Here is a 25677-nt window from a genome sequence, read left to right on the forward strand (position 1 = left end):
TCCAATGCTTATGAATTGGGGACTTACTATCATGAAGTTTTGACCCAAATATTTTAAAATTCTATTTTTAGTTAAAGGAAGAAAACACTCATTTTTCTTAAGACAGTTTGTTAAAAGGCAGAAGAAAATGTTTTTAGAAAGTATTCTGAAAATTTTTTTTAACTTTGCTGATTTCAACAGGATGAGGTCTATTATTGTTGCAATACACTATTCAGGAGAAAGGATTTAGAGGGCAAGCTGTCCCCCAACAGAGCCTTCCTGCTGGCCTTTCCCAAGTCAGGAGCTCGTTCAGAGAGGAACTTTGCAGGTATGTGATGTGGTACAGACTTACCCTGAAGAGACAGGAAGTACACAGGGAAGTCTTCCTCAAGTGCACACTATGTACATGCACAGCACTGTGCCACAGCACTGTGTTACAATCTGATTATTACTCATGGCAGCCCAGTGTGGTAAGTTTGGCTCACAGCCTCCTTTCCAGACTGAGAGAAGTTAAGTTACTTGCTTAGGCTGCACAGGAGTTGAAGGGACTTTTAGGTTTTCTAAATTCTTAGCTTGGACAAACCTAAATGAATGAGGTAGATGGGTGAGCTCTGACAGCATGCAAATGCCATATTCTCTAGCTGAAAACAAAACACTTTTGTAAAACTGAGAAGTGTATTTTAAATACCCCTGGCCTTCCTTTATCCCTCTAGTATGGTCTGGGGACCAGGAGCCTCAGCATCCCCCAGGCACACTGCCCTATCTCAGACCACTTGGCCAAAATCTGTTTATGTACTGCTGGGTGTTCTACGTGCTCTTGAGGAAACCGGGAGGAACCACTGCAGCCTGCACCCAACTTTGCCTGCTCAGGGCTTTCTGCTGACTGGAATGCTGTTCCCCAGGCCTGACACGCTTCACTCTCATTCCCTCCTCCTCTGCTTAGTATCACCCGCTTCCTCAGCCAGCTCTGACCTCTATATGAGAAGCAGTATCTTCTGTCCCCCTCTATCTGCTTACCCTGCTTAATCACAGCAACTATCACTACCTGAAATCACGATGTGTTTATTACCTCTTCCACTGCACTAAACCCTCCAACAGGACTTGGGCACTGCATTTCAGAACCTAAGACAGTGGTTGGGGTAGAAGTGCTTGACCAACAATTTGAATGAGAAATGATTTTAGATGTAGGACTATCTAGAGCACAGCAGAGATTCCTGGAAATAGGAAAGGCAGACGAGGGAAGGAATATGTCCCTTTCACCATTCCACATTTATCTGGAGTCTTCATCAAGGGTGTGTGCATTGCTTTATTATGAAACATTTTTTCAAATACCTGAACAAACCACCTTGAGACATATCACACCATGAAAACAAAGCAGGTTGCATCCTTTCCTTCTAAAGGGTTTTAGACATTATTAATTTACCAGATTATACTTTTAATAATTTTAAGTCCATTATCGTAGGCCAGGGAATTAGCTCAGTGGCATAAGTGCTTGCCTGGCAAGTGCAAGGTCGTGAGTTCGATCCCTGGTACCAAAAAAAAAAAAAAAAAAAAATTCCGTGTCTGAAACGTCTGCTTGTCCCAAGGAATGCCGTTATGTTAAGTGAGTTTTATTTCTGAAATGCAGGCACTACAACCCGATCACACGGGCTATGCCTTGCCCTTCCTCCCCAGCAGGCCAGGCCCCTGCACTGCTCACCTATTCTCTAAGGAATGCCGGCCCTCAGACTTGGTCAGAGTGGCTAGCAAAGCAGCAGACAGAATGGGCGGATTCCAATCAGAGCTTACAAAAGAAAACAATCTTTACTGATGAATCATTTATTTGAACAAGACAAAAACATCTCCAAGAGTTTTCTTTTATACAGAAAGTAGAACATTTCAAATATATTACTTTTTTTTCTTTTTCAACAGAATTCACTTCAGCCTGGTCCCAGGAACTGCTTCTCATGTTAGGATTCACGTTTTAGTAACACATATGCACCCATTATAGCCAACAGTGCATACTGTAAAGAAATACAATGGAAAATTATTGTGAGGTCTACAAATACATTTGGCTTATAAATGTACTGTATTCAGATGAAGCCTATTCAATACTGCACTGAGGACAGAATCAAAAGATGACCTCTCCCCGACGGCTTGTTCTCCAAATTAGCTGTTCAATACCACACTGTGGTAAAGACCCAAAAATACATCAATGGACCAAGGATCAAACACCTGACAAACATCTAGTGCAGTACTTATTCCTAGGTAGGTTTCCTATTGTTTTTCAAGTGTTTATTTTCCCCAAAAATAGACAAACTGTTTCTATTGAAGCTAGTAGGCAAATATTACTAGGTTTATTATACTGCTTTTTTGTCTGTTTGAAAATTTCCATAATAATAAGCAACAATTACATAAGTGCCATTTTAGAATATACTATGAACAAAAAGATGAAAGATACTATTTAAATAATTAATTTAAATGTCAATCGAAGTGTTCTGTTAATTTGTAGTTAACTATATATACTCTGCAGAAAAATTAGTGGCAAAATATTTTAAGACTACCTCTTAAGAAATAGCTAGACTGGCACCTGCACGCCCACACCATCAGAAGATTTGCCTCCTGTGTGCAGTCCGCAAGGGCAGGGAGAAATAGCCAGACCCACCTTGTGTACTCACAGGCCATCAAAGGTGCTTGTTTCCCGTGGGCAGCCAGTGCAGGCCACAAGAACCACACAGACATGCCTCTGTGCACCTGCTCCACAGGCAGCACATAGGCTACGAGAAGAAGCGGCCCCACCTTTGCACACCCATGGCCAAAGGGGAAGCCTCAGGATAGCCACACAGCTCTAGGGAGGCCTGCCCCAGCCCCACTGCCTCCTTGGGAGCTGGGGTTCAGGGAAACCCAGTGCCTGGCCCATTCCACTACACTGCAGAGAGGCAGCTGGCATGGGAAGTGCCTGGGAATCGGCTCGTTGCGAGGAACCCAGGAAAATGTCAAGAAGAAGGAGCAAAGGCAATCTGACCCTCAGCCCACACAGAACAAGTCTTGAGAGATACAGACATGGAAGAAAATGTGGAATTCACACATCTGAAATCTCTGAGAGGACAGCAACTGAAATAAAGAAACAACTTCATGAGGTTGTAAAAGTAATTGAATCAGAAATAATATCTCAAGTAAAAGAAGAAATCACAAACAATGAAAGAATTGCTGAGAATATCTAAAGAAGATTCAGATAAAAAAGAAGAGCATAGGAAAATGATGGAAACCTTTAATGAACAATATAGGAAGAAATTAAAATGCATGAAACAGATTCAAAGAGATATCCAGGAAATTAAAAACTCCACTGAAAACTGGCAAAACCATTTGAAAGAAACTGGAGATAGACTTTCAGACTTTGAAGACAGGATCACAACTAACAATTGTGAAAGAAAAGATCTCTTAAAAATAATGAGGAACCAGGAAATAGCAATTCAATAGCTACAAGACAACACAAAGAAAAATAATTTAAGAGTAATAGATGTCAGCAAAAAAGCAGGAGTCAAAATGACATAGAGACTATTTACAAGACTAAAGCAAGAGAATGTCCCAAAAATGTGAAACCTGACATAGATAAGGGGGGCATATAGAACTCCAACTATCCATAACCAAAATAAATCTACACTTAGACACATAATAATCAAGACTCAAGAAATTCAGCACAAGAACAGAATTTTAAAGGCTGTTAGAGAAAAGAAACAGATAACCTATAAAGGAAAATCCATCAGAATGACAACAGACTTCTCAACACAAACTGTCAAGTCAAGAAGAGCTTGAAGTATTTCAAACTCTGAAAGAAAACAACTTCCAATCCATACTGATGTACCCCGAAAAACTAGCCTTCAAAACTGATAGATAAATAAGATGCTTCCATGATAAAGAACTGAAGGAATTCATTACCATCAAACCAAACTTATACAGAGTGCTGAAGGATATTCTAGAGAGAGAGAAAGATGAACATGGTTCCAGGAACAGCAGCAGAGGGGACTGCTGAACAGGGCAGGCAGTTGAACAGAGGGGGAAAGTGGGGGGCCTGCAGCAGGAGGATAGCATGGCGGAAGTGACCCAGTGCATGCTGGTTGTAACCATTTACGCAGATGTCTTCAATTCACCAATAAAAAGAAACATAGGGAAAGTAAATGAAGAAACACGCATCGATATACTATATTCAAAAAACACATTTAACTCAAAGGAAATTCATAGATGAAGGTAAGAGAGAGAAAACAATGTTCTATGTGACAAGAAACCAGAAAAAAGCAGGCACAGCTTGTCCATCAAACACAGAATGGATAACAAAGATACAATACTGTTATACAGTGGAAAGCTATTCAGCTATCAAGAAGGATAATTTTGAGGCTCTTGTAGGTAAGAGGATGGAACTTGAGATCATGCTTATGGGTGAAATGGTGGGGACTTGGAGTTAGTGGGATCCAAAATGCACAACAGACATTATGCAAGTGATAGGGGAGGAAATGTCTAAAAAGGAAAGGTGGAAACCACTGTTAATTTCCTATTATCTTATTTTGAATTCCTGTATTATTTTCATAGTTTGGTTAAGTTTGGCTTTGTTCTGTCTTGCTCTGTTTGATTTTACTGTGTCTGATGGTATGGGCAGCTATTTTGAAGATAACAGAATGTTTTATGGTACCCATTGTTGATTTCCTATTTTATTTTGAAGTCCTGTATCACTTTCATTATTCTGTTCTGATTAGCTTTATTCTGTTTTGTTTGGTTTTATTCCCTTTAAAATAAATAAATAAATAAAAAGGAGACTGCCTCTTTACAGTTGTGCAAATAAAAGCTCCAATATTTAAAAATAAATAAGGACACACATATAAATTCTTACCTTGAATTTTGGATAGTCATTCATTATTATGGTAACCATACCAACATATGGTAAAAACCTAAGTTGTGGGAATAAAAAGCAAAAAATATATAATTGTTTATGATAATACTTTTTTTTTTTGTCTTTTTCCTTTTCATTGGTACCGTGGATCGAACTCACGACTGCCTGCTTGCAAGGCAGGCACTTATGCCGCTGAGCTAAATCCCCAGCCAAATAATACTTGACATACTGTAAGTTGGCTTTATGAAGTAAATCTTTCATATTATACCACTGGGCCGGTGGTTTAGCTCAATGGCCTACATGCCTTCATGGCAAATGTAAGGTTATAAATTCAATCCCCAGTACCAAAAAAAAAAAAAAAAAAAGTTTATGGTATCACTAACTGTGGTTTTAAGGACAGTATTTATCCCTGGCTCAAAGGGCTTTATCAGTGGGAAAACATCAGTGTTAACAGCTAGGATAATTTTTTTAATCCAGCATATGATCTGACATAGCAATGCTACTTGTCTTCATTTGCCATAATTAAAATCATTTGTTGAGTCACTCATCCAAACAGAATAGATAACTTTCACAAATATTTTTTTTCTTTTTTTTTTTTTTGGTACCAGGGATCAAACTCACAACCTTGCACTTGCCAGGGAGGTACTTATGCTGCTGAGCTAAATCCTCTGTCACAAATCTATTTCTTATCTTTTAAGGAAAGCAATTTCAAATGGCTCATATATAAATTGCTATAGGATAAAGCTTTAAAGCACATAGATAATTAGTTTGTAATTTGAAGAATCATTGTCATTTTCACTTCACAGTGCTTTTCAGGTGTGAGAAATACATTTATTAGGCAGTAAATACACAAGAATCCCATACCCCATACTCAAATATGATTACAATCCCAGAGAGAGAAGGTTTGGAGCCACTGCTTATGCTGACAGCATTAATATCAGTATGTCATCAGTCTGACCCATCTCATCATGTCTGATAATGCAAACAAGGAAACACACCCACAGTGCCTTCCAGCCAGCGAGCAGCAGCTTCCAACCTCTCTTGGCCACAGACTTGCACCCGTGTTAGAAAAATAAGACTGACTAGTGGGAGGCCCTCCCTGTCTCCTTGAAAATATTCAAGAGGAAACCCAACAGTTCAGGTAGCAAGAGTCCTTACACTACAATCTGATGCATAAAGCGAAATCTTAAACAATGGTAGCCAGTTTCTTAAGCCATATATAACTGGTGAACTTCAGATTAAGACAACGTATTTCTAAGACATTTAACAAGGGTTAAATATTTAAAGGGTCACAGAAAGAAGTCCTTTTTCGGTTTTGGTGTTGTGCTGTATTTTATACCGAGACAAGGTCTTGCTGTGTGGTTCAGCCTGGCCTGAACTCACCACACAGCCTAGGATGGCCTTGAACTCAAGGCAATCTGCTCCCAAGTGCTGGGATTACAGGCATGCACCACCATGCCCAGTTGCTTTATTTAATAAGATTGACTCAGAATCAAAACTCACTGCTGGAACAATCATGCAAATTAATATTAAAAAGATTTACCACAAAATTGTTCTTAGTTGCTGGGGATTTAGCTCAGCGGCATAAGCGCCTGCCTTGCAAGTGTGTGGTTGTGAGTTTGATCCCCAGTACCAATAATAAACAAACAAACAAAAAAAATTAAAACAAAAATCGTTTAGTTATGAAAAGTAGAAGATAATCTAAATATTTACCATGACAAAAAATCCACCAAAAGATATTTGATTACAAAAGTGATGATTATTATTAGAATAGCATGTAATCATTTTAAAAGAAAAAGGTAGAGATTTGACAAGTAAATATTTCACACTGCCTCTTAGGTGAAAAAACCCAAATCTTCTAGGTAACACTGCACACCACAGGTGCATATACACACATCTATTGGGCACAAAGAGCTTCCAGAATATTCACCAAAAGGTCATTTCTGAGAGGATTTGCTGTAACTTATTTACAATCTACAAATAACAAATCTCTGAGATTTTATTTTGAAAAAATTAAATCTATGATATAGACCATATACTTGGATTTAGTTTTACATTTTAGGTCTTTAGAAACTTCTAAGTTTTCTTTAGTTTTCATGGTATAAACTAGCACTATTTCAGGTGCTCCTGGCATATTATTATGATTCTGTTACACTATAAATTTAGTTTCTTTGTTTTTAAATATATTTCCCTGGCTTCTGAACCTTTTGCATAACTGAAAATTCATCCTCACCCTCGTGCTCTTCCCACCACGTCCTTCTTTTCCAGCCAGTTCTGGCCTTCTTTGTACAAGCCTCTATCATCAACTTCATTATTATCTCCTTTAGTTAGAAATTTGATGTCTCCGTTATCTCTGGAAAGCAAAATAATACCTTCTCAAAAGTTATTTTCAGCACAATATCATTTAAAAATATTAGTTTACCTAAGACATTCTGGTCAGACATGAACATTTAGAAAGCAATCAAAGAACACTTGACCTTCTTTTGGTCTAAGATGACTGCTTACAGATAATCATTAGCTGTAGCACAAATGACTCAAATTCTGGAACACTCAAATAACCCTGACAAACAAAAGCATTTGCAAAGCACCAGAGCACCAGGAAGGCAATGGTTCACACACAATACAGACCTGCTTTTCGCTCCATGCCTTCACTCCATGAAGAAAAAGCTAGTTCCTTACTTATTTTTAATTTATAAAACATGAGGATTACTATCAGGGTAAAATCAGGTAAACAATCCCTGTGCATAATCATATTCTGGCTTGTAGCCTACCCAAATGTTGTGGACAATCAGCTTTTCCAAGCTTACTGCTGTCATTCACTTCAAGTCAGAAGTCAGGGATGAGGCTGACTTAACTATCTGTGTCGTATTTAACAGTTTTCATTCCTTTCCAGACCGTAGGGGCCACTTGTTAGCACGAATTATATTCTTCTTCACTGTAGACACAAACTTGGTCCCAGATGACAGACTCGAGTGCAAGATATATAAATGCAACTGTGTTCCTAGCTGCCCTCACACTTTTCTTTGTCTAATGTGGAATGTGTTAATGGGTTACTCCTTCCACCACTGAGCAGAGTGGTGAAAAGTCTTGTTTGCAAGGAAATAAGTCTCAAGTGGCATAAAGCTGGTATGTTAAAGAGATATATGAGACTAATATTAAGCATTCTAAGCTGGTACTCAGCCTTGATACTAGAAACACAAAACTGTTTATGCAGTTATAAAGACAGCAGTCTTTCAATAAAACAAGTGAAAAACAAAAGTACCCTTATAATGAGAGAAAATATATAAAGCTCATAAAGATTTGAAACTCTGTCAGAAAGAATATCGTAACTTGCAGCCATGGCTATCTCTCACAGTCCATCCCAATTACAGCAACTAATCATCATTCTCAACTTTGAACAATTTTTCATCTTTAGAAATTGTGTTAAAATCAGGTAAGTCATGTCATGTCTGATCAGACTCCTTTCTCAGTAAGCTAACAAGTAGATATCAGGTGACCATTAGAACAGTACCAGTGTATCAATACAAACTAAAACTGAATTGTCAATGTTTAGAATAAAATGAAACAAAAATTTTAAGTATTAATATATTTGGAGAACACCTGGTAGCAGTGAAAAGCATGAGAATCTAATGCCATAAATGCATAGTTATCTAACACACAAACACACACACACACAATGAGAAATCCTCCATTATTCAGAAAATACAGATGTACGTAGCTAATTGTAATTCCATAAATCAGGTAAGTAAAATTTGTATAAAGGTAAACAAATAATCCAAGAATATGAAATATTGTGTAACATTTTCATTTTCTCATGGAAATTTTCTATGTTTGAGTAGAGGTAAATGTTTTGTTTCTAAAAATAGAAACCAGACCTTATTAAGATCTTAATAAGTCATCTGGCATTTAAGTGAAAAGCAAGGCTGTCTGTACCAGGAAGAATTAACACAGGATATGCCAGGGCCACTCACGAGATGAGTTAGGGAAAGGAAGTTTTAGCCATATAGGGCTAACGTTATGCTGAAAATACCACTTTGGCCAAAATGACACAGAAAAATACTTTTTTATATGTCAAAAAATAATTATCACATCATATTATCAATTTCTAAAAATGAAAAATTGTTCAAACTTGAGAATGATGATTGTTTTCTGTAATTGGGATGGGTTGTTTATTTGTTTCACAAATAAACAAAGCACTCTCAATAAAACTAAATAAAATGCATAACTTTTAAACTAGCCAGAGAACCTGTTCTATTCAACACAACATAGGAAAAAAGAAACTACCAATGTATAGCAAATATACCATCTATAAAACAGCAACGCTAAGTGTTTCTCTAGTTTTAAAATAATTGTAAATTAAGCTCACCAATTAAAAAGTAATTCTCTATCAAAGTAATCCTTTATTAATGTGATATGGTTTTCTTTGCAATTGCTTTAGTAACTAACACAATATACCTTACCTTCAATTTGTGCAGCAAATTAAGTTTTAAGTGTATTGTTCATTTGGTTTTAAATAATTGCTCATAATCACCCTATGAATTATTAAGAATAAAATATTATCACTTCCAATTTTAGAGAGTGAGGTGGTTATTCCAAAGTTACTCAATCGGTAAATGGCAGAATTAGGAACATGATTTTACTACTATCTAATTACCCATAAAACCATCTCCCCAAAATTTACAAAAACAACGGCTCTTTACTTTTCATGAACTTTGATTACTCTGTGAACTATTGGAATGTCTCGTCCTTCGACTTTAAAAACCACTATTTCACCAGCTCTAATGGGGTCTTCCCGGAAGTTTGTGAGGAACAGAAGATCTCCCCTGTGAAAGGCTGGCTCCATACTGCCACTGAAAGAAACACAAAGTCAGTATCAGCGAACAAAAGGTAATCACAATAAACTTACCGGTCAGAGTTAACACTCAGCCATAGTCAGCCAAGTCTCCAGAGCTACAAACCAAGCCACTGTGGTTCCTTCAGTTCAAGTGACAATGAAATGTGAGACAGAATCGATTTCTACCTAGACTGAAGAATGAAAAGGGCACTAGGAAGCCCAGTGCTCTTTGCATTAAGTAGAACAAGGACCAGGAACAGGACAGACTCTTTGAAGTAAAAGCAGCCAATTTTTAGTCTTAAAACAAGCCGCACCTCTACAAATACATCACTATTTTCATTCAGAACTGCAGGCCTGTCCAGCTATGGGAACTCTGGTTTCATACATATCTCCAACACCTAAGACACTAAGTATTTGTTCATGGAATGAGAAATAAACTGGGACATGGGGACAAAATGTGAACCCCTGTCTTGCCACCTGGGACATCACCATTTTGACCATATTCTTTTTTTTTTTTTTTACATTTTTTTTATTTTATGGAAAAAAGGTAAAACAAATTTCATATAAAATAATAGGAGAACGACAATAATTAATACATTACATGTTGCCATCTTTAAAGTAGTTATTCAGGGAACAAGATATGGGCAAAAAAATTTCTCCAATCAGTATTAGCACAAACCACCCTTCTTAATGAACTAGACACAGAATAGTATAACTGACTTGCATTTTTTCCCTTTTCCATACCGTCCTTCCCCCTTTACCCATCCTACTTCTTTTTTCCTTTGGAACAATTTCTTCTCATTTCACAATATCTATTGTATATTTTAGAACTTACTAGAGATTTCAGTTTCTCATACTAGAGAGAAAAAATGATATTTACACATGTGAGTCTGATTTATTTCACCTATGAGTACGGACTCAAATTGCATCCATCTACCTATAAAAGTCTCAAGTTTATTCTTCTTTATGATTGAGTAATACTCCATTGTACTTCATCTTTTTATTCATTCTTCTGTTGACGGGCATCTGGGTTGTTTCTAAGATTCAGCTGTTACAAATTGTGCTGCTGTAAACATGGGTGCACATGCATCACTGTGGTATGACATTTTTAATTCTTCTGGGAAGATACCAAGAAAGGAAACTGCTGGGTGGAATGGGACTTCTAATTCCAGTTTTTTTTTTTTTTAATCTTTACACTGATTTCCATAGTGGTTGCACCAGTCTACATTTGCACCAACAGTGGAGGACTCCTTTTTCCCCACAGCCCTCCAGCACTCGTTATTGGTTGATCTTGGCCATTCTTTCTGGGGTGAGATGGAATCTCAGTGTTGTTTTAACTTGCATCTCTTGACTAGCCAGTGATGTTGAACACTTTTTCATATATTTATTTGCTATGTATATTTCTCCATCTGAGAAGTGTATATTTATCTAAGATGCCCATTTTTTGGTGGAGTCTTTGAATTCAGGTGTTCTGATTTTTTAAAAATTCTTTATATGTTGTAGATAAAAGTCCTTTGCCTAAGAGATAATTGTTTAAAGCTTTTCTCACTCTATGGTTTGTCTTTTCACTTTGATGGTGATTTCTTTTGCTGTGCAAAAGCTTTTTAATATAATGAGATCCTAGTTATTGATTCTTTGAGATACTTCCCAAGTAGTCTGGGTTTTGTTCACGAAACCTGTGATTTTGGCTGTATTCTACAAAAGCCTAGGCTAGCAATGTAGATGTGGAGGTCAATAAATAATCCCCAGTGCAAATCCATGCCAAAATTTTTGGTGGGTACAAAGTGAACTATAATCTACTGGGAGCTGAAGTTAAAAAACCAGAATTCACTGTATGTACAAAAATGCTTTAATATGTGAGAAAAGAACAGGCCTAAAAATCTGCCTTGATAGAGGCCGTGTAACAAAGAAGAATGAGTAATGTCTGTTCAGCAGGAAGCAGAGGGAGAGAAAGCCAGGATATTGAATCCACATGGAGCTTTACAGGAAAGAGTCGCTCATCGAACTGGCCCCCCTTTCCAATTTCAAAGCCCTGGTACCCCTGAACTTCACAGCAGATGCCAAATGCAGGAAGGAGACATGCAGCAGAGGCTGGCCATGGAGCACCCCCTGGGAGGTTTATGTTAGAGTGACACCAGCACATTAAGTATTATAACATATTTGGTGCTCAAAACCAAGAAATCTGAGTAAAAAAGGCACGGGGAGTTCGCAACAGAAATGACCAAAAGGAAAACAAAGAGAAAACAACAGAATAAAATAATTTTGGGGCTTCATTGTTTCTCAACACAAAATTTATTTTGTTTTCCTAAGTGACACATGAACTGCTTCAGAGTTGTGTGTTCTTTTAAAGAACAATTGTTAAAATGCTTAGGATAGTTTCTTCAACTGTAGTTTCATGTTTATTCCTTCAACCAAATTTCTGAAGACACAGTGTGAAGATGTTTCTAGAAAATTGTTTTGGTCTGTGATAACAGAATTACAGAGAGGAAAGAACTTCCTGTACAAATCTCAGAGGCAAGAAGGGTATACTGAAGCTTGGCACTGAGGGAGGGATATGATCTGTCTCAACAGGAAATCAGTTCTTTTAAGTGTTTCCCTAATTACCAACTTATACTTGCTTTTCTCCTGGCCAGAGATTCCCCCAGGGTCACACAGTCCTCAGGGAGGTCAATGTTTTATTTTATAAAACAAAAACTGCTTTGAACTATAAAGGATACTTTTTAAAAGTTCCTATGCACTGAAATTTCACAATTACCTCTTTGTACAAATGTGTCTCTGTGACCTGAGGAGAGCCACGTGTTCTCAGATGTGGCACCATGCATGCACTGCCAAAAGTAACCGTGTGACCCTTGCCACACTGCCTCCCAGGGCCTTAGGGTCCTACTCTGTGACATGAGATGGAACATCTACAGTTGAGGCTTTTAATTCTTCTTCTCTTTCTTGTTCTGTGTGTGTGTGTGCGTGCATGCACACACGCGCTGGGGATTGAAGTTAGAGCCCTGTGCATGCTGGGCAAATGTTCTACCACTGAACTACACTCCTACTCCCCATTTGAAAAGTCTTAAAATCCTTCTTTCAAATGAAACTTGCCAGGCAAAATAGCCACACAAATACATAAAAGTAGAACTATTGCAACTGAAGGTATCAAGGGTCCAGCCTCAACCCTTTCCCTTTTTATCCATCAGAGCCCAGGAGACTCCTGGAGCACAGTGTAAACACCTCATCCGTGTTGTGAGCCATCCTCAGGCAGGTATATTTGTGAAAACACTGTGCCTCCAAAAGTGTGCCCTTTGGCTAGTTGCACAAGGGTGGCCAGGAGAAGTGCGGACACGGCTGCAGCCTTAGGACGTGTACATCAAAGGGGCTATCTCCTCACTGACAGTAAGAGCCAACCATCTGAGACAAGCTGGACAGAGAGCATCATGAAGCACCTACCAGCTCCCAAATGTGGTTATTTGATTTCAGATTGACTTAAAATTTTCGCTTGGGTGACCTTATGGCTACATGAAGTTGAATTCGGCATTTATTCTTCTAAAATAAACATGCTTTATTTTTATAAGCACAAGAGTCTCTAGAAGACTGTAACTACTATAACGGTATCACTGAAGAAGCCTGAAAAAGTATCAGGCCCTTGCTAGGCACTGGGCACTCTCTGCCTATTAGGTTCAAAGAAAACCAAGTGACAATTTTAACTTAGTTATTTAGAAATCAACTTGAACAACAATAATGCATTATAGCTAAACTGTGATTTATAAGTGAATTAAATGCACTAGTATCAACACAGATCTTTAAACTGAGAAGATAAGATTTTCCACCAATACCACAAAAAAAAGGGGGACAATCTCAAAACAAATATCAATAAAGAAGGTTCTAATAGCTTAACCAATTACAATCTTGAGTAATAATTGTCACACTCAAGTTTCTCACTCAAAGTCCGCTCCTCCCCTTTACCCCAGCGTGACACAGGACAGGGGCTGACCCGTGGGCTTACCTGAGTACCACCACAATGGGGCTCTCACTGCCTGTGAGGACAATCAAGCCTTTCCATATCATCAGTGCAGAAGACACGATCATGGCGAAGTTTAAAACCTGGTAGTAGAGCTGGAATGAAAAAGGCCAAACACAAAGTGAAAAGTCACTTGTAGACTATTCAACACCCCAAAGCCAGGGATCAGGTTCTGAAATAAAACAAAAAGATGTGATTTTAGAACATGAAATTAATTTGTACAAGGCAAAAAAAAAATTAGGCAGTGTTTTAATATTTTTTCCAAAGCAAAAGCCTTTCAGTTACCATCTCGCCTTCAGTGAAGGGAGCAAGGAGAGAACAATCTGTGGGGTGCGCTTTGTTAAAATCCTAGTGAGGATCTACTAACCACTCCAGATTTCCCAGCACCTTAAAACCTGAGGGGTTCCACTACCAGGATCCCAGCTCTAGCCATAGGCATGGCTCCATGTAAAGAGCAGGGGTCCAACCCTGAAAGTCTGGTACACATAGCGGGAATCCTTTAGCACCACAGCCAAAGCTGGCCTCAAATGGAAGCCTTACAGTATGATGGTGATTAGTGATGAGCCCTCTGGATCTAAAAATTACCTGTTAAAACATTACCTGCATGTTTAACTGTTCTATAAACATGAACAGTAAGTATTTGGTTAAGAATATACAAGTCAAGTTATTAATGAGAGGTTTAAACTGCCCTCACCCCCCCCATTTGTTATGACCCATAAGGATGGCCTCCCTGTCGACGCAAGCCAACCCATGAGAATGGCAAAGCAACACCTACATATATCCCTTAATCCTTTAATCCGTGGTGAAACTGTCAGCCAAATGTCTACCATCCTCCAAGAAGCTATAGGGACTAAAGTCACAGTGTCTAAGTCCTCAAAAGGTAAGCCCTCAGGGTCTGATCCTTCCTACCCTGAAGAAAGGCACCTGACTGGTTGGTACCTGCCTCAGCCCTACTCTTGCAAACTCCTTTCCAAATTCAGTTTCTGGACCTCCTCATTTCCAGGACCTTCTTCCCTCCCGCCTCAGAACCATCCACTCTTAGCAACATGCACTGAAATGGAAACTCCGGCAAGCCACATCTCTAATTCCCCTGGCACCATAGGATCACCGACATGCTACGACTCTTGCTCTCTCAGGACCACTGCCCCTCACTTCTGCTTTCATCCTCAGTATGCAAACTGCTCACAGTAGTCTCCACATCCTCCACCAGGTCCCTTACTCCCGAGACCTTCTGTTTATTCCTCTGGGAAATAAACATCTAGATCTGCAACAGCAAACCTTTTGGAGATCCAGTGCCTAAATTGCAACCCAAAACTCTCTTATTTACCATCAAGTGCCAACACCGCAATTAAACCTGAATACTGAGGTTTTAGTTTAAAAAACTGTTATCTGATACTTGGCTGCTGGAGCGACCTGATTCACCACCACTGATCTAGACCTTCACCCGTGAGGGAAGGCATCCAAGTGGGGTGGGGAGGATAGCTAGAGATCTAACACTTCTTGGCTTGTTCATCCAATCTAATTTATCTCAGCCCCACTTCTCTTTCACCTTAAGTTTCAGACATATCAGCTACAACCAAGTCTCGAGTCTTTGGGGATTCTGCAACACAAATAGAGAACAGTGGTCCCCCATCTTCCCCTAGGGTTGCTCAGCATTTTTGCCTTTCTGAGTAGTATCAGTTACCATTCTTCCACATGACTCCTAGCAACCAGTATTTGGTTCATCTTGATTTCTTGTCTGGACCTCTCATCTTGAAAAACCATGACTTTTTAAATCTCCTAACTGTTGTTTTATGGATGTTTCAAGATGAAATCAGATCCCATTTTAGCTACCTACCAGCTCTCCAAAATATCCTTATGAAGTGAGTTTGGAATTAGAATTCTGATCACGTAATACTAAACACTGTTTCCCCAAATATCCAAATTTAATTTTAACAGAAATAGAATGTGGGGATATGAATTCTCTTTGAGTTCTGAATATAGTTTAAGGGTAAGTGCAGAAGTCCCATTGTGCAATAGGACACACATACTATTTCAGAGAGAGTTCTAAAGATGGCGCCTTGTTTTCTCTCTGAGAAAACAACGCAGACGCTAGAATTTAACAACATGGAGAAGACCAGACGAAAGGAGAGGGATTCTCATGACCCAGGAAGAAACTGAGGAAAAAGAAAAAGAACGAAAGGAAGGAAAAATGTGGATGAAAGGCTGGAACCAGACACACTCACTGGGACTGGTGCCGCACTGCGCTGGATGCACCTTGCAGACAGACGATTCACAATCACACTAAAGCCACAGCCACCGATAACAGGAGTTGTGAGTCCCGGGCCCTTGGTGGGAGGATGCGGTGCAGCATAGAGTAGAGCTAAGGTGGAGAGCTGCATTAATTTGCGGTGAGTGCTGAAAATTGGGTCCCGTGGCAGGTGTGGTCAGCTGGAGGACTAATTGGAGTCGGGGAGGACAGGCCTGCACCCAGAACCACAGTGGCGTCAGTCAGCCACCCCTGGCCCAGAGAGGACTGGTGGCATCTGCTTAGGCTGAATCACACCCCTGGTCGGGACCCAATAGCCAGAGACGAAACTCTCCCACCCTGTGACGTCTGCACAGCACAGACTAAGATGCTGACAGCACTCACCAGTTGATTGGCTCAGAGAAGACGGGCCAGCCTGCAACATCATCCCTGCATGCACCTCAGATAACAGTAAACTAGAGAAGGCAGCAAGCCCCCAGCTAGCACGCTTTAGAAAAACTGTAAGCAATACGGAGAAGGCCTGAGACCTCCACCACACACCTGTCTGAAAGAAACCAGAAACATGACAAAAGAAAAAAATAAGAAAAAACTTCCAGCTGCTGATCCTGGGAAACAAGTCTAGGAGAGGTAAATACAGAAGAGATTCAGGGCAGCAATCATGCAATATCAGCCACAGCATCAGCAGACATAAAGAAATACCTTCATGACCTCATAGATCAACTTAAAACTGAAATTCTAATCCAAATGAGGCAAGATATAAAAAAAATTAATAAAAGAAATGCTAAGCCCCTCACAAGAAGACACAGATGGAAGAATGGAGGAACCCAGAAAAGGAAGAGAAACCTTTGGTGAAGAATACAAACAAAATCCAGAATACATGAAACAGATCCAAAGAGATTACCAGGAAATTAAAAACTCCATTGAAGGCTGGCAAAATGCCTTGACGAAACTAAAGTTAGTCTTTCAAAATTTAAAGATAGATTTGCAATGTGTGATCATGAAAGAAAAGACCTCTTAAAAATAACAAGGAACCAGAAAGTAACAACTCAAAGGCTAGAAGATGACAAGAAGATCTATAACTTAAAATTTTAAAATGTGAGTAAAGAAGCAGGAGTAACCACAAATCAATTACAAAGGCTATTCACAGAAACAATTAAGAAAAACTTCTCAAGCATAGGAAAAAGAAATGATATCCAGATAAATGAGGCATACAGAACTCCAGCCACCTACAACCAAAACAGATCCTCACCCAGACATATAATAATCAAGATCCCAGAAATTCACACAAGAACAGATTAAAAACGGTCAGAGAAAAGAAACAGATTACCTATAAAGAAAAATCCATCAAAATCATGACAGACTTCTCAGCACAAACTATCAAACCAAGAAGAGCTTGGAGTGAAGTAGTCCAAATCCTGAAAGAAAATAACTTCCAACCCAGACTGATGTACCCTGAAAAACTCTCTCTCAAAATTAACGGAGAAACAAGATGTCTCCATGACAAAGAGGAACTGTGGGAGTTCGTGACCACCAATCCAACCCTACAAAAAATACTGAAGGACATTTAGATAGAGGTAGAAAAAAATACCAGGATTCTAGCAACAGTGGCAGAGAAGCCTCAATGAACAGGGCAGACAGTGGAATGAAGGAGAAAAGTGGACATATAATAGCAGAAAAATAAAATAGCAGGGATGAGGCAGAGAAGGTTGGCTATAATCTCTAATATAGATGGCCTTGATACACTAAAAAAAAAAGAAACACAGGCAGAGTAGATCAGGAGATAGGATCCATCGAGATGCTCTGAATAGGAAATATACTCAACCTGAAAGAGGGTTAATAAACCGAAAGTCAAAGATGAGTAAACAATGCTCTATGTGACAGGGAACCAGAGAGAAACAGGGACAACTCGTCCAGCAGCTCCAGATAGGTTGGAAAGTCATGACACTTTTGTGCAGTGGAGAACTACTCAGCTCTAAGGAAGAAAAACCTTGAGGCTTTAGTAAGTAAAGGAATACAGCTCAAGATCAAGCTCAGGGGTAAAAAGGTTCAGCACCACTCAGACAGATAACAGGTTGCCCCTAATCTAAAAACTAAAGGAGTTAGTGGGACCCAAAATATACAAAGCACCTGAGAAAGGGAAAGGGGAGGAATTGTCTAAAAAATGAAGACAGAGGACATTGTTTATAGTGTATCAAGATTTAAAAGCCACATTAGTCTTATTGCTCTGTTTAGTTTGATTTTATTTTATTCCCATATGTCTACTCATACTAGATTTGAGGGCACAGTCAGCTATCCCAAAAACAGCAGGATATACTACAGTAACTATCCTTAATAAGTTAATAACTTAAACTGAAGCCCTGTATTACTTACACTGTCTTACTATGACTGATCTTATTTGAATCTGGTTTGTTAGACCGTTGTTTTGTCTTAACTGATTTTATTCAAATTTGGTATGCTTGATATCAAGTCTAAAAGTAGAGACAGTTATTCTGAAGATGACAAGATGCAATATAAGATACCCATCCGGCTTGATTATTAACTGCATCTGAAGTCCTACAATGTCTCCAAGGTTGTGTTTTTATTGAAATTGCTATGTAATGCTATTTTCAATTATATTATGCCTGATGATGTAAACAATTCTATTGAAAGTAACAAGAGACAGCATAGTAACTACTGTAGATCACCTAGTATTGTGGTTTTATATGTCTTTTTCATTTCATGTTTTTCTAGGAATTTGTTTTGTTGTCTTGTTTTGATCTGTTTTTCCCTATAATACAGAAAGAATAGGTATACATGTAGAGGTGCACACATGTGGAGACTTTCTAAACAGTTTACGGGAACAGATTATATAATGCACGATGTAATGAACAGATACTCTAAAAAAGAAGAGACACTAAGATACCCAGTGCTAATTCTGTAGCATTTTGATATAAAAATCTAGCAATACTATTATTCAGTGTTCAGAGTGATATGAGTCTAGTCTCTTATGTTTAACTTTGACTTCCCTATTGTCTGGTCTTGAAGACCTAAAATGCTTTCATCAGCCTGTTCTGATTAGTTTAGTACTATAGTGTTCAGTATGTATTCACTGCATGTGAAGATGTGGACAATTATTTAGAAGAAAACAAGAGACAATATGATAGACAGTGGAGAGCTCCAGTGGTCTTGCTTTGAAATCTGTGTTTCTTAAAATTGTTTCCTTATGATCTGTTTTGTTCTGTTTAATTTTACCCTCTTTAAAATAAAAATGTAGGACATACATAGTATTTCAAAATTGCTAGGGAAGATTATGAATGTTTCACCACAAAGAAATGATGAAGGTTTGACATGACAGACATCCTAATCACACTGTTTTGAAAATTATGCAATGCTTACAGGTCAAAACATCACCCTGTACCCTATAAATTTGTCAATTAAAAATAATATGTTATTCTAAATAGTTTAAAATACAGTTCTTAAAATGCACAGGGCCTGGAGAATTGTGGCTAGACATTCAGGAAGCCTTATTAGGGATATTCTAGGTAGCTTTGTAAGGTGATGACTTCAAAGTATGTAGATGGTCTTTCAGTAGTGAGTTTCAAACATCAGCATGCACTAAAAATCATCTGGTGGGCCAGAGAACTGCATTTCCAACAAGTTCCCAGGTGTTGCTGAAGCTGCAGGTCTGGTGCCACAGTTTGAGAGCCACTGCTCTATGGCTGCGCACTGGAATGATATAGGGAAGTCTTTGGAAGGTAGGAGACAGTGCTTCCATCCCAGGTCAACTGAATCAGTGGGAAGTTGGCATCCTGTTTTCATAAAGAGCCTGCCAAGTAATTCTGATGCCTAGGGAAGGCAGACCCACCGCACTATACCTCTTCCTTCCAATCAGCCTAAGCCGCGCCATTTCAAAACCCTTTCTCTACCTGACATCTTCCTCCACCTCTTCCAATGCTCTCTTCCACAGTCAAACTACTCAAAACAGCTTCTACCCCAGGTAGAAATCTGGGTCCACCCTGACCACTTTCTTCTTGGTCTTCCAGTTCCACCTCTTTAACTAGAACTACTTAGTTCTCCCAATTTTGAGACTACCAGCCACCTTCTTGACATTTCCACTTGGTGTCTTTAAAGGTGACTCAAAATGTACACATGAAGACTTATCTTTTCCCCAAAGCTTTCAGTGCTAGTGATGCCTATCTCAGTAAGTGGCACTGCCATTCACCTCAGCTTGTAGCCAACCCCTACCCATCCATTCTATACATTTTATCTTTTAGACATTTTCAAAATGTATTCCATTTTCTCTACTCCCACTGCTGCCACTCTCACTCAAGTCATCAAAAGAACCTACTGGGCCACTGTAAGAGCCTCCTACAGGTCTTCAGATGTCCACACCACAAACCATTCTACAGTCAGTACTTGTTGTCAAATGTACGTTTGCTCCTCTCATCACATCTATGCCCCACTTAAAGCCCTTCAACTATATCTCACTACTCTGAGGACAAAGAACAAACCTTAATACAGCTCGAAGGCCCTGTCGCACATGGAGACCTTCTCAGTGAAGCTCACTGCACTCAGCTGCACCTGTGGTATCTGTCAGTGCTTTAAATAGTATATCCTCTTTCCCCTTCCGGGTCTTTACCCAGCTATTACCTCTGTCCAGAAGGCTCCCTCTCTGAACTGCTTGGTGCACCAAACATTCATTTATTTATAGGTCCCATTTTAAAATCAGTTCCTTAGGGAAGCCTGCCTGATCTGTTAGACCAGGAGTATACAAATTTTTTGTTTAGAGTCAGATAATAAATATTTTAGGTTTACAGGCTATACAATATCTATCAAAACCACTTACCTCTGCCATTTAGCAGGAAATTGGCCATAGACAATATATGAAAGAATGAACATGACTATGTTCCAATAATACATTGTTTCTTCTTCTTTTTTTTTTTTTTTTTTTTTTTTTTGGTCTTTTTCCTTTTTATCAGTACCGGGATCGAACTCATGACTGCCTGCTTGCAAGGCAGGTGCTTATGCCGCTGAGCTAAATCTCCAGCCCCTAAGACATTGTTTCTAAAAACAGACTAAACACTGGAGTTTGCTACTTTTGCTGTAGACTAGCCTTGTTGTCTTGTTACATATTCTCACTGCATTCTGTACCAGTTTATAACATTCTTCACCATTATAATAACACATACAACTATTTAAGGTGTTTTTCACATCAGACTGTATTTCATGAAGGCTAGGATCATTTCAGCCGTGTTCAAAGCTGTACCCTCAATACGCAACACAAATCTGGCAAAAGTTCTCATTTGTTCAGTTAATAGGGACTGAACAAATGTCTTCAACACAAAGTGTTACGACTTCTATCTAGATGTTCCCCCAAAGCTTCATGTACTCATAGATAGAATTTTTCATAAGTAGTTGCATCTACAATATATGGTAACTAAACTGGTTTAGAATAGTTCTGGGTGTGGATAATGGGGAGCCCCACCCCGGGCATGGGTGGCATCACCCAAAAGGCTTGTAGCCTGGATGAGACAAAAGAAAAAGGTAGCTCGCTTTGCTTCGCTGCCTTCTATCTCCTTTGCCAAGAACTATTTCTCCTCTGCAATGCCGCTCTGCTGTCATCCTGTCTTGGATCCAGTCCACTATAAACGGAAACCTCTTAAAACTGTGAGCCAAAATAAACCCTTCCTCTTTCAACCTGTGGGATTTTTGTCCCAACAATGAGAAAAGTAACTAAGACACATAGTGAGTACAAACAAATTAGCAGTAAGGAAAACATTAAAATTCCAACAAAAAGATAACACTTTAAAACTACAATTTTTCCAAAGAGAAATTAGACCATCAAATAAATACTTAAAATGTTCAAACTAATAATCCTGCCTCCACTTTCCTTCCTATCTTTTTTTTTCCTTTTTTACCCCTAGGAAACTTAATTGTTTTGTTTTTTAATACACTCAACACTGGTTGATATAACAATTCTGAAAGCAAGTTGTCATTTTTATCAAGAGGTTGCTCTTGGCTCAATAGTACTACTTCTAGGAATTCAGTCTACAAAAAGGCAACAGGAAATTATGGCCCAAAGATATTTCCCAGTGTTATTCCTAATAATATGGAAAAGGAAATACTGTAAATGATCAGCAGCAAGGAAATGACTGAGTAGAAAATGGCAGATTACACCATTATTTTAAGCAACACATGAGAAACTTTAAGCACTTGATCAAACACTCAAAACACATGAAGTAAAAAATATCAGCTGTAGTAAGAGCTCAACAAACACAGGACGCCCACAACCACAGGTGGTTTTAGGGTGGCAGAATTATTAATGATTGAACTTTCTTGTTTAAAGTAGTCTCTACTCTTTAAAATTTATTTGAGCATGCACTAATTATGGAATCCAAGGAGAAGATGTTTAAAGAAGTGCAACTTTAAAGAATTATGCAGTCATTAAAATAATCATTTTGAAGAATGCACAAAACATGAAAACATTTTCTAACATGATAAAGAAAAGGTAAAGTTTTAAAAACGTTCCTTGCCAATATCACAACTATGTGGAATTGATATAATTTGAGGCAGTTACAAAGGATATGGTTGAAAATGGGGACATGAAAAGAAAAAATAACTGTTAAGGTATTTTGGTACAATCAATGAAAAAACAAATATTGTAGTTCAATGCTGAAGCTACATACTATTTTTTAACTACTTGGCTACTGTGTTAGTAGCAAATTATGAATTTAGCATTACATTCCTAGGAGAACAAAAGTGAAACTCACATCTCTCTCAAACAGAAGTCATTTACTGGCGTTCACATTCAAAAACTTTCCCACCTGCCGTGCTTAACTTAAATGACTTCATAAACAACTGTAGTTTCATTATGAGTTACAGATCTGATTCAGAAAGTCCCAGCATGGTTTTAAACAAAGACTGCCTTTTTTTCCAAACCATCAGATTTCACCCTAATGAAAGCAAATTATAAATTCTTGCCACTTACCTATTACAGACTTTGTACTAAGAATATTTCCCAGAGTGGTTTTCTATGCTTGAAAAATTTGAGAGGAAATAAAATTAATTCCTTAACAATACTTCCTTTGAGTAAAACATCTGTCAGCTAAGGAAATGGCGAAATACACCAAAACTTAACTGCAAAACCACAGATCACACTTCCAACATCCTACTTAAAGTAGTTATTAACCTGAGTATAGGTTTGACATCCAGAAATCTAGAAACATAAAATTTGACCAAACTACTGATGAATTGAATGGAATCTAAAATATAAACCACGATGTCTCACTGGTACCTTTTGTTGTTGTTCATCGTTAGCCATCAAAATTGTACTGTCAGCACTCAACAATCCCACCAGAGTTTGGAAGTAGGCCGACACTCTGTTCTTGCCAACCAAAATCAAAATAACCACTTTCTAAGGGCTTTAAACAAACATTCATATCACATACTCTGGCCACAGAACGACAGAAATGTCAGTAACTGTATTTTTTTTCTCTCTTCCTCACTACTGAAACAAAGAGCCCCTGTCTTGCATGTGGCTCCTGCCTTGACGAGCAGGAGCAGTATAAAAAGGAGTTCCTGCTTCTAAAACTGGTGGAGCGCAGGCCTGAGGAGGTGTCTCAGGATGCTATTTTGAAATGAAAAAGAAACAGCAAAATAACAAAACTTTTTTTAAAAGTACCAGAGGGCAGATCTGAAATGGACAATGTAAAGGTCTCACTATGACCTTTAAGGGAATACATGGGTCTTCTGAGCAGGAAATTATAACCATTAGTTATCAGTGTCACTTTGAGAGATGTTTTAAATAATCTAGATTTTAAAATAAACTTCTATTTTCTGAATAAGCTTCCTGTGAACAACATCAGTGCTCAGTTCATTAACTATTGGTGTTTTAAGCTAGTGATATTCTCTGTAACTCATCACAATCACAGGAGTTGATCAGTTATGCACACCTGGACATGACCAGGTCCTAAATACAGTCATCAAACTCCAAGTCATCAGACTTCCATACTGCCTCGCTAGGCTGAAATTGTACAGGAAGTTAGAAGGGAGGGAAGTAGAGGGAGAGAAGGAGGAAGAAGACAAAGGAAGGAGGGAAGAAGGAAGGAAGAAAACAGGAAAGAGGGAGCGAGGTGCCCAAAGGAGTCAGTAGTGCCCTACCAGTGGCATCACTCTGCAACTGAGTACTGTATACTGGAACAAATGAAACTGGATGGCATTGAAATAATGAGAATTAACACCATTTTCAAAGACAAAAACCTCTAGTATAAAAGTTATATTTTTTCTTGCCACTATTTATTATTAGTAGGCATTTCAGTAATACCCATTGCGATATCTGGCCACAATAAGTCCTCCAAATTTTTCTATCTAGAAGTTCAATCAATCACATTTTTCTGGCAGAGAGAATTTCCAATCTTTACTCGTTTCACTTTATATTGAAAAGATAAAAGCCCAAAGACAAAGATGATGGCCAACACCTGACTAAGGTAACAGAGCAAAAGGGAAGTTTTCTTCTAAGGTTCTCTCTCAAGACAAGCAAGAAATCAACCCCAGCTACCCAAAGATTCCCAAGTTAACGGCTTTTCGGCTTTCAGTGCTGCAAAAATCATGGAATCAGAGGAGGAAATTCGAGAAGACTTCTGGACTGGGCCGGTCCACAATGACTGAGCACCACTTATTAGCTTGCTAGATGCAAGAAGCATTATTGAATTTTGACGCATGTCCCAGAAAAAAAGCTACGGGGGTTGAGGGAGAATGGTTTGAGAGATACAGCTGGACAGCTCCCAGTGTCAGAAAGTTCTTCCCTTCAGCCTGCGTCTCTGCCTCTACACGCGCTCCAGTCAGGCCTTGAGCGCCACGGGGACAGCTACTCCCTCTTCACTCGGTGGCCCTTTGGATACGCGCAGACAGCTGTCCCTCACGCTTCAGTCATCTAGCCTTGCTTTCCCAAGTGCATTTGATATCCACTGTAAGGGGTTCTCTTCGCCTCCTGGCCAGCCCTCCGTAATTTACTCATCAGTGAAAAGAAAGCGCACGCACTTGCCCCACAAGTGGATTTGGGAGGATTTGAACCCAGGGCCTCTGAAAGCCCAGTGCAGAAACTTCGTGTCGCCCGCCCAGCCGCAGTCACCCGGGGGGGTGTCCTTGTCAGAACCCTACCCTGGAAGCCCCAAACCGCTGCATCCGCGATGGTCCCCGCCCCTGGGCGCGCCCCCAACCCTGGCTTCCATTACCTGCCGCTTGTTCATCTTTCTCAAGTCTCCAAAAATGTCCAGGCACGACGCGGGGAGATGCGACCCCATACTGCCCGCACGCACCATGTTGGTGTCTTTGGGGGCCCTGGCGGCCAGCCGGCTCCGGGTGTCACACACAAATGCGGAGCTCCAGATGCCCCGCCCACCTGCTCGCGTCCTGCTGAGCCACGTGACGCGAAGTTCACCTGGGCTTCTGGGAAGCGTAGTCCCATGAGTCTTGGGCCCACTCTGCCCGGAAAAAATCCAAGAGAAGGAAAACTACTCCTCCCACAATGCCCCGGAGCAACAGCCTCGGCCAGTGAAGACCCAGGTATCCTCGGCAGGGCAGCGAAGGGGCTCAGGATCCTAGTCCGAGGCTTCGGAGGGAACGTTGGGCAGTGAGTGATTCCGCACGTCTTAGGAACAATTAGGGGAAGCGACTTCTTAAGAGGAATGGAATTCCCAAGACTGTGTTCAGGCGCCAAAAGGGCACCTAAAGCTCACTCGCAGTCACCCAGCCGTGTATCTTGGCCA

The 25677-nt window shown here is 39.4% G+C and overlaps 1 protein-coding gene across 1 annotated transcript; it reads right to left on the reverse strand.

The window, feature by feature from the left end:
* Nucleotides 1–1781: 1781 nt before the first annotated feature.
* On the reverse strand, nt 1782–25340 carry Sec11c (SEC11 homolog C, signal peptidase complex subunit). Its single transcript, XM_003474146.5, has 6 exons — nt 25144–25340; nt 13669–13778; nt 9544–9693; nt 7077–7196; nt 4844–4901; nt 1782–1982 (listed from the first exon to the last, which is right to left on the reverse strand). The coding sequence occupies exons 1-6, from the start codon at nt 25228–25230 to the stop codon at nt 1929–1931; spliced, it is 579 nt and encodes a 192-aa protein (XP_003474194.1). The 5' UTR covers nt 25231–25340; the 3' UTR covers nt 1782–1928.
* Nucleotides 25341–25677: the final 337 nt, after the last annotated feature.

Source organism: Cavia porcellus, unplaced genomic scaffold (assembly GCF_034190915.1).
Source record: "Cavia porcellus strain 051 isolate PalLab524CR breed Dunkin Hartley unplaced genomic scaffold, mCavPor4.1 scaffold_20, whole genome shotgun sequence".
Lineage (NCBI taxonomy): Eukaryota > Metazoa > Chordata > Mammalia > Rodentia > Caviidae > Cavia > Cavia porcellus.